At 50.5% G+C, this 12737-nt stretch overlaps 1 protein-coding gene across 1 annotated transcript; it reads right to left on the bottom strand.

Moving 5' to 3' along the window:
- Window positions 1–3422: 3422 nt before the first annotated feature.
- Window positions 3423–11807, bottom strand: LOC104399410 (target of Myb protein 1-like; the record flags this gene model as incomplete). The annotated part of the gene is made up of 10 exons (XM_010016380.1): window positions 3423–3583; window positions 3685–3721; window positions 4042–4101; window positions 5632–5694; window positions 6156–6231; window positions 8669–8789; window positions 9780–9888; window positions 10432–10465; window positions 11154–11287; window positions 11691–11807. Coding segments are annotated over 10 exons (900 nt in total), but the record flags the coding sequence as incomplete, so codon positions are not given.
- Between the last annotated feature and the right edge of the window lie 930 nt (window positions 11808–12737).

Genomic DNA, 12737 nt, shown 5'->3' with positions numbered 1-12737 from the left:
GGCTTTGTTTAACTTTCAGGGGCAGCAGCCTGCAATGCACGGAGGGAGCTGGAGACACCAAGAACTTTAAGTGCTCTCCGAGGCATGAACTGGTGTTCAAAACATGGTGTGAGCAGGCTGGTGTCCTTTGCAAATGCTGAACAGTCACCAGAAGCCCTCCCTTCCCAGCAGAGCCAGGCAGCCTGAGTCCAGGCACTGACAAGAGGTGTCAGAGACCTTGATCCAGAGGCCATTCTGGCCCCACAGTTGCAAACCCCTCCAGCCTGGGCACCATCATGCCTCTGCTTTTGCTTCTTCTCTTGCAGGAGATGCAGGAGGGGAAGCTCAGCATTTTGCCCGTTTGCCTTTCCTCCTTGTTCTGTTTGCCTGTTGAGACTGGCAGGAGGGAAGATGCAGAGACCCTTGCGTCTCAACCCTGAACCCCATCTCACAGGAGCCCTTGCAGGTCTGCAGCACTGGAGGGGTGCTGTGCTGCCGGCAGCTCTTGGTCCCTCGTGTCCCCTGACTTTGAGTGTCCTCCTGCGAGCCACAGTCCCAGCACAGAGCCTTTGGTGCAAGCCCTGCATGCTCTGGCTGGGGCAGGGGGGACCTGCTCTCAGGGAGCTGAGTTCTGCTCTGGGTTTGCTGCAGGGTGACAACAGAGGCCAGAGCCAGAGCTACGTGGGCAAATCCAGCCTCTCCGCCCAGGTTTCACTTCCAGCATCTGCTGGGACAAGGATGCTTTGGAGGATCAAAACCAAAGATGGTATTTCAGGAAGCTGAGTGTGGCAAAAATGGACCTGTGATAGAGCTCTGCAGCTGGGCCACCCCCCAGCATTTACCTGTGCTTGCTGCATGAAGCCATCATAGAATCACAGACTGGTTTGGGTTGGAAAGGACCTTAAGATCATCTAGTTCCAACCCCCTGCCATGGGCAGGGACACCTCATGCAGCTGGTAAGGCAGACACTTGCAGCTCTTAGGCTGTGCTGCTCAGAAGGTGCTTTGCATCTTCATTCCATCTAAGCCCTTCTTCGATGAGGAACATGGGGTGCTGTGGTGCAGTGAAGTCCTGCTGCAGAACTGGCTGCAGGAGGAGCTCAGAGACGGAGCCACAACTGTTCAGCTTCAGGTAGCCTCCAGCAGAGAACTCTTCTGGGGCAGGACACGCAGCTTTTGGGCTCATTAGGCTGGACTTTCACCTCCCACCACCTCCAGAAGATAGCAAGCACACCCTGCTTTGAGGAGCGCTGTTCAAAGAGGGTTATATTAAATACACAATACTATCTATCCGATTCAGAAAGGAGGAGGGCTCTCCCCTGGTTCCTCACAGAGGCATTGGCAATCCAGTAGAATTGGAAATGGTGATTCATTTTTCCAAGGGACAAACTGTCCAAGGATAGTATGTGCTGGTCCAGCTTGGAATGCTGAAGTCACAATGCCTTTTCCCACCCCACAACTGCTTACGTTGAAGGAAACCCAGCATCATGTTCTTTCCAGCCCTGCTGCCACCAGCTGCAGGCCAGCTTCGCTCATAGCTCTTATCCTCAAGCATCCATCAGCCTGAGCTTGGTGTGGCTGAGACTGCAGTACAGGCGTAGGGGAGAGGGAGGTGCTGACATCTGGACAACAGAGAAGTTGTGGATGCTCCATGTTCAAGGCCAGGTTGGACGGGGCTTGGAGCAACCTGCTCTAGTGGAAGGTGTCCCTGCCCGTGGCAGGGGGTTGGAACTAGATGAGCTTTAAGGTCCCTTTCAACCCAAACCATTCTGTGATTCTATGGTAATTTAACTCCTTCCTACAATTCTGGGGCTCAGATGACACTATCAAGTTGTTCAATCTCCTTTTAAGAATCCTTCCCCCAGCCCCCACTCAGCTGGACATGAAGGGATGGCATGGGGAAAACTGAGGACATCCTGTGGATACCAGAGTGCCCTTTCATAGCAACTCTATTTCTTGCATGTCTTTAAGTGACTCATGGGCTGCAGTGTGGGTATTGGATCTGGTCACAAGGCAGAGAGGGAAAATAGAGGAGGTAGGTCGCCCTCTTGCTATTTTGAGATGGGCTGTAGTCACCACCCCCGTGAGCACCTGCCTTGGCTTGCAGCACCCCTGGGCCCCATGCCATGCCTCATCTCAGCACCACAGTGCCCTTGCCTTCTCATGGAGAGCAAATGTGGGGGCACAGCCTCCTCTCCCACACAGGGTCCTCCCCTCCCCAACACCAGCACACAGCACACGCACATCTTCAAGGGAGGCTCAAGACTTTGCTCCTTTAATGTGCAATAAAAAAAGGCAACCCTCCTGCACTTGACAAGAAACTCCATGAGCAGGAGCCCCGGGCTTGGCATCCTCCTCCCTGGCTGCCTTTATCGGTGGGCAGCATGTGTGGGCTACTCAGAAAGGTTCTCCTCCCCATCAGCAAAGGAGCTCCTGGCTGCTGCAGGGCTGCTTTGCTGGCATGAGATGACTGATGTCTCGCTTCAACTCTGTGCCCACCAGCTGAATAAGTGATCCCAGCAACAGCAGGGTGTAACAGCGTCGATGTAAAGGCCTCCTGCTTTAGGGAGCGGCACACACAGCTACCCTAAGGGAGTCTATAGCACTGGCCTGATCAGACACTTCAGTGAGACTCCCCACACCACAGCATGATGTGGTGAAAGGCATCAGTGGATATGCGAGATAAAGAGGGGAGAAAAGTGTAATAATGGGAGAATTAAATTAACTGCAAAGAGTTTGCTGAAGGCACATCCTACCCCTTAGCAGACAGCCCCTTCAGCCTGGGGTACCACTCGCAGCTCAAGTCCTATGTGCAGCGAGAGCTTTGGTAACTGGCTGTCATGCAACAGAAACATTCAGGCTCTGGGTAGGATTATGGATAAAATAATGGGGAGGGGGAGGAAAGGAAGAGGAAGAGAAGGGTTTGTGAGTGGGAAGGTATTGCATACCACAAGCACTTGTGCAAGAGACACTAGAGCAAAACGGCACCTCTAACGTTAATGTTCCTCCTCTGCCACCTGTAATGCTTTGCATCCCCATGCTTTCCTGTCTAACACTGTCAGGCAGAGGGGTGGAGGGATGGGGTGAGGAAAAAGGCAGGCAGGAATGATTTCAGCCTCTCCTGTTTCTTGGGCAAGAGCTCCATCTACCTCACTGGAGAGGAGGATGGGCAGCTTCTCTGGCTTTGCCCACACTGTACCAAAAGAAAAGCCCACTGAACTCCCACACTCTCTAGCAGCTTTGAAAACCCCCTTCACAAGTATATTGTGTGACATCCCTAAACACAATAAAGATTATCTGAAATCTTAAAGCAGCTTAAACATAAAAACAACTCAAAGGGAAAACAGGAAGAGAGTGGAGGAAGGGGACAGAGTCCTTCCCCTGCTGGCCCCTGGTCAGAGGCAAGCGAAACAGCACACACAGCCTCTTGCTCCACAACACACCAGTCCATAGCATTCACAAGGCAAACATAGCATCATCTTCCTTTGCTTGCTTCCGATGATGGCTGGCAGCAGGAGGGGAGACGGACGTCCCTGATGAGGAGCTGGACAAGGTGGGCAGCCGGTCTGCAACTTTTGCTCGCTCTTCCAAGAACTTGTCAAACTCTGGGCAACAGAAGAGCAGAACATTAGAAAGGAGGCTGGTTTGTGGAAACCAAGGTGCTGCCAGGAACAGCTGGAGAAAGGGGTTGGCTTGCAAGTCTTACCTTCACTGGTGACCCCTTTTGCATCCTCTGACTCTCCCTGGGGAAGGAGAAGGGCATGGTTAGAAGCAAGGTAGACAAAGGCATCTCCATGTCTGCACGGAGAGAGACAGGATAGCGTTTCCCCTACTTCTGCATACAGACATGTTAGAGTGGCCTTGAGCCTCATTCACCAGCTATCCCTCCCAGAAGGCTAATTATACTGGTGTGCTACCCCAAACCCTGTATCCTTGGCTTTTCCTCCCCTGCTCCTGCTGAGCAGATTCAGCAGTGCCAGTGCTGTTGTACAGTGCCTAAAATCCAGCCTTGCAGACAACTCTGGCAAGACTGCTGGCTCCAGGGGAGCAGTCCCTCACTTACAACATCAGTGGAGAGCCACTTTTCTATGTCTTCCATGAAATTGGCTTGGGGAACCGGCACCTAGGATAGAAGGAGAAAGAGTGGTGAGGCCAAGAGGGGATACTCCAGAAACCCACTCTGCAGAAAGCAAGCCCAACCCAAAAGCTGACCTTCTTGTTCCACTGTTCAGTCTGCTCAGGCCCTTCTCAATCCAGCCAGCACCACTGCAAAGCTCTCCCAGCTACCCCTGCCACCGCTCACCTGCTTCCTCTGCCCCACACACACCCAGACACACATAGCTTCCATGATACATGCCAGTAAAAGCATCTGGGGTTTGGTGGTTGGCTTTGGGGTATTAACACTGGACCAGGCTTCCCATTTTGGTGAGGACTCACTAGGTGGAAGTTAGCTGCTTGTGTTAGGCAGCCAGAGAACAAGAGGTGTGCTTTTTCCCACACTTCCTCTCTTCTACAAACCAGTCACAAAGTCTGTGATGCTGAAGATATTGGACATGCCAGGTCTGGCACACAATAAGGGGGAAAGGCATCTGCCAAGAAGTGATTCCCATGGAGCACAGCAAAGAGACACCTTCCTAGTGGACAGAGATAACCTTGGAGGAAATCAAGCCTGATTGCAAACCCCAGATCCTTTTCTCCAGTCATGAGCTCCTGAACAAAGCTGAGCAAGGAGCAGCCCTTGCTAGAGGCTCCACAAGCAGAAGCATGAGAGAGTATTTGTGGGTAGTTACTTATTCGTGTCCCAGTATGTATAGCTCCCTTGATCTCAGGAAAACAGCAAAACCAAGAAAAAGAGCAATGCCTTCTTCCCAAGCACAGGCAAATTTCCCCAAACCAGGGAGCAGATTAATTACACAGCTGGCAGATGGATGAATGGCGATGAAAGAGGATGTGTGAGATTAGGGAAGTTTCGAAGCAAACTGGCTTTTTCTACCCAGAAAGGAAGTCTTTGGGGTAGAAATGCATTCAAGCCAACTGGACAGCATGTGGGGAAACTTCCTAGAGCAGACATCAGTTTGGGCAGTGTCCATTTCAGGAATACAGGCTAACAAGCTTCAGACCTGGGAGTGCGTCAAAGCCTCAGTGTGCCTGAGGGGACATAACTGCAGCAATCCCTACAGCCAAAAGACTGAATTCAACAGCCTGAAGGCTCAAACAATTTAGAGGAGGAGGCCTTGAACAGGGTAAAAGCCAGAATGTTTTCCTCCCAATGGGGCAGCTCATGCTGAGCAGGAGAGGATGCAAGGGGAATGAATGGCAGCAGCCTTCCTCATTGATGCCACCAGCTACTGCCTCTGCCCCAGACACCCACCTCAAAACAGGCCATCCTCTATCTCAAAGAGTGGCACACGCTCTCCTGGCCTCAGAGCTCCTATGATTTTTTCTTAGAGTCATGTTTACTTGAGGAAGGACTGAGTGTCTGCCTGCTTCCTTCCCAACCCTGGTCTCCACTACTGGTCCAGACCAGGGTTGCTCCATTTCAGTTTGCAGCCTCTGCTGATGTTTGCTGTGCATCCTCATGTGCTGTGCCAGTGCCACTTCTAGTTGAGCAGCCCCAGCTTCCTTCCTCCTTCCTGGCACTCCACGATCTCACCATTCCTTGCCGCATCATCCACTTAGTCAGGTGGGCTCCATCACTAGAGGCACCAGACTCCCCCTGCTTGAGAGACAGTCTGCACTGAAAGCTGCTATTGCAGAAGGTGAGGGAGAGGGAAGGCAGTGGGTTTAGGGTATGGGAAAGAACACACTAGTGCTGGTGGCCCACTTCTTTTGTTGCAGAGAGAAGGCAACTGGACTTGGAAACCTGCTGACGTGGGGTAAAACTTACATTTCCAGGTGGAAATTCCCTGCAGATACAAAGAGGCCATCCTGATACTCACTAAGTCAACCCCAGACTTCCTGTAGTTCCCAACCCCTGGGGTTTAAAGAATGAGGCATATAGCCCAGGTAGGAAATGCAGGTTGGTGGAGACTGGGAGTCAGTTCTAACATCAGTCAGTATACCATCAGTCATGTTAAACACTTGATTTTTTTCCAAACAGACAGCACATTTATTGCATTCGTGAGCAAGAATACTTTCTATTTCCAGTGGTGCACTAAAAGCTCTGTGGCCACTCACCGTTCCTGTGTTCTGCTGCCGGGCACCCAGGGCACCAGCAAGTCCTTTGGAGGCTTGGGGATCTTCGTACTTCACCCTGAAAGCATGAAGTTAGATAACACACATGCTGATGAGATGACTGAGAGTGAAGAGCAGGAACTCCTAAACATATACTATGTGCTTCTGACTGCACAACTTTTCATGTCTCATCATTCTGTTCACATGAGCTTCTAGAAAGGTGTGCAAAACCCCTACTGAAGTTGTAGCCCACCACAAAACAGGCTAAACTACTCCCTGCAACATCATGGTGGGATACCACAGGACAGCCCTGGCACATGATAGGAGGATGACTAGGCAACATATGAAAACAACTACACAACAGACTAAAATGCAGACTTACAGAGCTGGGTGCATCAGTCATGACACTCATCTCTGGGGTTGACTACAGAAGAGAGGTAACTAACACAGACTGACCAGAAGATTGCAGCTACTTTAGAAAGGATTCGAGCAACAAGTCCCTACATACTCACCTATCTTCACAGACACAAACACAGCTCAAAAACATTTCTTTAACTGACACCACTCAAGAACTGGTGGTTCTAGAAAGGTCACCACTCAAGAACTGATGGCGCAGAGACTCACTGGTCTATGCTACCTACATAGGAGGTGAGACTGGATGATCAGAAGAGCCTAGTGCTGCTCCAGGATCTCCAAATGCACCATTACAGCAACCTCTTTCCACACACAGACATATCTCACCCATAATCTCCCTCATCCCATTTCTGTGTCCCCTTTAAGCTGCTACCACACATGCTAATGTCACACATCACCATTTGATCCATGCAGAGTGGAGGAAACAGTCTGTCCACGCTGGGAGGATGAAGCCTCTCCCAGAAACTCTCAAGTCTCCTCTGCAGCTGCTCCAGATCCAGCAGAACATCAGGTGGAGCTGTTTTTGTTGGGAGCCAGGGGCTTGGGCCACCGGCGCTCAAACTTCTCGAAGAAGTGCTCATCAGTGAAGGGGCCACTGTGGACAATGGCATCAAGGATGAAGTACAACGCTGCTATCATGCCACTGATGAGGAAGAATGGCAGGAAAGGCTTGAGGTGTTTCAAGCACTGCTTTGCCGAGACACACATGAAGCATGGGGGGGTCAGGAACAAAGCCCAGCGGCCCTGCCTGTGTCTTCTGCCAGCACGTCCCGTTTGAGAACAGCAGGGCAATGGGTCTGTTCGGATGGACGGAGACACTGAGAGCAGAGGCTGGGGAGTGAAATGTGAAGCCTGAGCCAGTGAGAGTAGAGGCTACCTGGCAGGAGTGCAAGTAGTAATGCAGATGGAGGAATAAATAGAAGATGTCTTGTTACTTGTGCAGAGATCATAAACCTCGGTCTGTTAAGGATTGCGCCACACCAGAGAGGATACGATTCCACCCATGTCCAGATCTCCCCCAGCCTCTAGCACTGAGCACATACTAGTGGCTCAGATTTCAGGCCCAGACTGGGTGCTGTTGTGACCACTGATTTTGTCCTAGACTTCCTCTGCCCTCAGGCAGCACACCCCACAGTAAAATCGGTGAGGAAACCCATGGGCAAAACACACGACGATGTGTGTCAGACAGGAGCTTCCCCACCACTTTTACCAGAAGCAGTCTGAGGCAGGGGAATGAAAGGAGACATCCTTAAGAGACCTTAACTTGCTGCTGTCCAGCTGCAGAACAAGGCACTCTAGTGGACAGAGATCAGAAGCACAGTTCTTTGGGGGCTGGAAGCAGCCATTTGCCTTTGGGCTTTACTGCTTGGAAACTGATAGAGAGCAGTGGATGACTATGACAGGCAAAACAGCACAAGATCAGCCTCAGTCCCTCAAGCCAAAGGGACCAGTCGGCGCAGCTCCTGTTGGCTCCTCCCAGAACAAGGATTCAGGAATCCACTCTTTACAGTAAAGACCTCTTCAGTCATGACTCTTCAGTTCAACCAGTACAATAGAGACCCAGATCTTAGTGCTTTACACCAGGTCTCAAACATATTATGGAGGAAGAAACATCAGTCCCACTTAACCAACAGGGAAGCTGAGGCACAGAGCAGTGCCCTGCATTGCAAGCCACAACTGACTGCATACTTCCTGCACTTCAGTTCATTACTCTGTCCATTAGGCTGCACTGATATTCAGCAACTCCCAAATTCAACATCAGCCCAGTCAGAGCACATGAGTTCAGAGACAGACAAGAAAACTCAGCCAGTCCCACTCTACACCTTCATCTCCAGACACTGGGTCTCCCTAGCATATGTCTCCACACACAGAGAACCATTTTGTTCTCCCTGTGCCCATGAGAAGGGGAGATGATGACAGCATGAAGAAGGACTGGGAACACAGAGGTCATCCTACAAGCACTGTGCATCAGAAGAGTGCATTTCTGTTGCGTCCTGCTGTCTCCCAGGAGCTGCTGCTGGTTGGGGTCACAGGCCCAGTTGCCCTGAGCCCTCCCCCTTTGCAAGAGGGCAGGACAGGACCTAGCGGGCTGCTACACTCACTCTCTGCGCTGCTCAGCCAGCGAGCTGCCGCGGGTCAGGGCAAACATGTCAAACTCTTCTTCCAGCTTGCCAGAGGTGTCAAGGGAGTGCAGCCCCGCGCTTACGCTGCTCGAGCCCAGGTCTGTGGGAGAGAGAGCACGGTGAGCAGGCAGCACAGAGCACTAAACAGAAGGCTGTGGGCTTGGAGGGTGCTGGTGGAAAGTGAGCATCAGAACTGGCTACACTGCTCTAGGCCCACTCTTCTGCAGCACAGTCTATGCATGTGTGTAGTGTTGTAGCAGAAGCAGTTTCTTCGCCTGCTGAGCAGGTATTTTTAGCTTAATCTCAGGCAGCAGCATCAATTTACTGCACTGATGCTGAAGGCTAGATATTCCTGACCATTTAAGACAACTCAGAGGGAATTGCTCCATAACCTGTGGAAGAGGATAATCCGTGCTTCTGGGCAAGCATCTCTGAGACAGGTGAGTGGATTTTCATGACTCAGGCACCATCTGAAAAACCCTGACCTGAAAAAATAGCTCACCTGGCTTTGTAAAAACAGTCTTGCCAATTTTCTGTAGCTGCATCCAAAGCTGTACTAAATGTGTTCACAACTAGCAAGAGCTTCAGGCAGTGCTACATAGGCTGTTGGTAAGTCTTGAAGAACCCTCAGGATTTCTCAGACTTTCTAAGTAAACAACCTGTCATATCCTGGGTCCTGAGCCCAAGATGCTCATGGTTGCCCTTCCTGCACAGCTTAGCTGCTTGTTTTCTCCCAAACCTCAGTGGTCAGCCTGACACCACACGGCAAGAGAGGCAACTGCACTGCTGCTTGGCACTGCAGAGGGAGCAACTTTCTCCCCGACTCTGCTGGAAGACCCAGTACCTAGCCACAGACTAACACTGTGTAAATGACCTGCACAACGTTAGGTGTGGATGCTGAGACATATGCTTGTGTGTCTTGGGGCATATACAAGTTTCTTCATGAGTTTATGAGTCGACAATATATCCTTTTACTCTAGGTTATTTTGCGAATGTGGCTAAATAATCTGGGGAGGTCATTGAAGGGCATGAAAGGATCCCCCCAGCGGCACAGGAGAAGGACTGAGGGTAAGACAGCATGGTAACTTACTCATTCCAGCCAGCTGAGAAGAGAGGTTGTTGGTGACTTCAGTCTGCCTCACTGCAGAAGGAGTACTGGGTCCCAGGTCAATCAAGCTGTTCTCCGCCTCATTTGGTGCCTTTGGAGAAACAAAACAACAGGAAGATGACAGTTTCTGAAGCTTGGACCCTGACTCTTCAGTCCTAGCTCATGAACACTGCAGAGGGAAGCCCTTCTCATTGGAAGATACCAGTTGTGAAGCCTCTCCTTCTTAAAGGGGGAACAGTGATCAGAGAGAACAGGCTGGGAATAGTGTCCCAGGGCAGAGTATGCCTTCGTAACCAGTCTCACAGCTCTGCTGGATGCCAGAAAGTAGGGTAGGTGCTTGCTGGTTCAGAGGACAGGGCAATGCTCAGAGGACAAAGTGACGTTAATCTGGGAATTGGTCTTCTTAATGTTCAATATCAGAAAACCATAACTGCTGCTGGTCTCCTCTTGCTCTTTGGGTTGGAGGAAGGTTCCCACTGGTAGGGAGAAAGAGGCCAGCAATGGGAATGGGAGTGTACTGCACACCAGCATGGCCTGGTGCAGCTGGGATGGGAGAGAACAAGGGCTAGCAGGACACTGCTGGACCTGCAGGATGCAAACTGAGCTGCACAGAGGGGCAGTTGCTCTGAGTTACCTTAACTGGCTGTCCTGTCCGGAGGCGCTCGAACCTGCAAGAGAGAGGACAGGATGTGTTTCAGTAGCATCTGCTTATTCATCCCCAACCAAAGAGTTTTCTTATAAGGCTTGGCACAGCCTGCTCTTTCCTACAATGCTAGGAAAGGGGAACCATGGCTTAGGGCCTAATGTCCCCACAAGACCAAAGACACCACAACAAGGCCCTGAGAGTTGGTATCTCCTGAGAGATGGTATCTCCTGAGAGATGGTGTGAGGAAGCTTCTGTGCTCCTCCAGAGCTACTTTTAACCAAAATGGCTGAAATCCAGCTCTCCATACAGACACAGGGACTAAATTCTCCAGACTTCATCCTAGCTTAAGAGATGGGTTTGATGAAATGGAAATAAAAAGAAAGGAGTGCTGGTCCCCACCTGGAAAAGTCCTGTCTGTCCCTGTCTGCCTCAGAGCTAGAAACTCAGCTCCTTCCATGCAGTTCCCTCCTCCTTCTGGGTTATGCCACAGGGACATCTTTATAGTCCACCAGTAACTTACACAGGAGTTTTAATGGGACAAGAACAAATCAGCAAAACCTGAGAACTGGCTTTGTTCTCAAAGATGGCTCATACAGGCTGATACATCTTGGGTATTATACTCACGGGCAGATCAAAAGGGTGGAATCGAAGGCCATCAAGGGGCAGTAAACTCTTGTGTAAGAGCAGAGGAGAGAAGGAAAGAGAGGTACCTTTCATAGCGTAGAAACATGTTGTTAAGGTTGTCATTGATGAGGAGCAGCTCCTCAGTGAGTTGTTCATGGAGGACACGGGGAATCAGCTCCAGAACACGCAGCTGCATGGCTCTGCATGTCCGATTCAGCTCCTGCTCACAGCAAGGGGAAGTTACCACAAATGTCAGGCCAAGGCTGGACACTCACAGGTTTGGAAGTCTGACTGGGACAGACCCCAGAGGCTACTGGGGTCTATCAGCAAGTGTTGATGGGCAATAGGTATTGGTGTGAGAGGTAAACTGAGTCTGAGCTTTACAGACCACAATTGTATGCTTCTTGTGTAACACTTCACCCGGAAAAAAAGGCCCTTAGGAACTACAAATCCCCATATGAGATGATTCTACCCTCGATAGTGCAACTTCTCTTGTCTGTTAAAACTCCACCTTCCCTTTTTCTCCCTTATTCCATCATTCCCAGATAAGCCCCACACTAAATTCTCCAATTGTTCCCCACGCCTACCATGTGCCAGCCCTCTGCCCTGCCAGCATTCCTTACTTGCAGCAGCTCCAGGTCAGAAGGCTCGGCCTGGGTGGGCACCAGCTCCGTCAGCATCTCTGACATGACCTTCATGTTCCCATTCACCACTTCCAACTCACTGCGCAGCTTCCCAACCTGCAAAAGGGAGGGCAAATGACAGCTCTGCCTGGGAAGATGAGGAAGATAGCTAAGGAAGCTCTGAATGGCAGTGCACCACTTGTGTGCATGTGTTCGCAGAGCCGAGCGGCCACTGGAGAGCTCTTTTGTTACTATTCAGTTTAGCTCTCGGGAGCTCCCGCCAGAAGGAAGCTCCATTACTTACCATCAAGTTCATCTGCTGGTTACAGATGTTAAGCTCTCACTTGGGATCTTTGGACACTAGCCTAGCCTTGATTTTTAATAGCCAGCACAGGCTGCTGTTATGATTCATACTTCTCCCCAGCTAGCACCTCCTGTGTGGCAGCCACTCAAATAATTTCATTTCCAAAGCAGTGTAAAAGGCAGGAGGGGGAAATGAATTCCCATTCAAAAGGCAAACTTTAACGAAGTGTGCAGTTGAAGCTTTAACCCTCTGGTTTCACAAGCTGCTAATGAGTGTCTTGAGAATGGTTTCTACCCTCTGTTCTGCAAAGTACCAACAGCTGGAGGTTTGGTGCTGAAGTCATATGAAGTCAGGGTGAGGAAGAAGAACAGAGGATGGGAAACAACTGAGAAAGCCGTGGCCTTTGGAAACCACATAGCCAGATAGGGTTCATTCATCTTAAGTCAGCAGTGAGGCAAGATAAAGATGATAAAGAGTTATCTACTGAGCAAGCTTTTGCTACACAACATTACAAAAACCTCGCTCAAACCCTCTGTGTCTCAGTTTCCCACTTCCCTGTAGCCAGGAGATCTTCCCTCTACCTGCCAGCAGTCTTGTCTTAAGAAAACACAACCACTCTGTTTGTGGTATCCCAGCTTATCCCCATAGCCACAATGGAGCTCTGGGGAGCTCTGGAGGGACTATACTTTAGAGGAATCGCTCCTTGAGGACAGAGTGTGGAATAATTATTGAATATATCTAAA

Source organism: Nestor notabilis, unplaced genomic scaffold (assembly GCF_000696875.1).
Source record: "Nestor notabilis isolate BGI_N333 unplaced genomic scaffold, ASM69687v1 scaffold10046, whole genome shotgun sequence".
In the NCBI taxonomy this organism is placed as follows: domain Eukaryota; kingdom Metazoa; phylum Chordata; class Aves; order Psittaciformes; family Psittacidae; genus Nestor; species Nestor notabilis.
The sequence above is the reverse complement of the archived record's forward strand: the minus strand, read 5'-3'. Positions and strand labels throughout refer to the sequence as shown.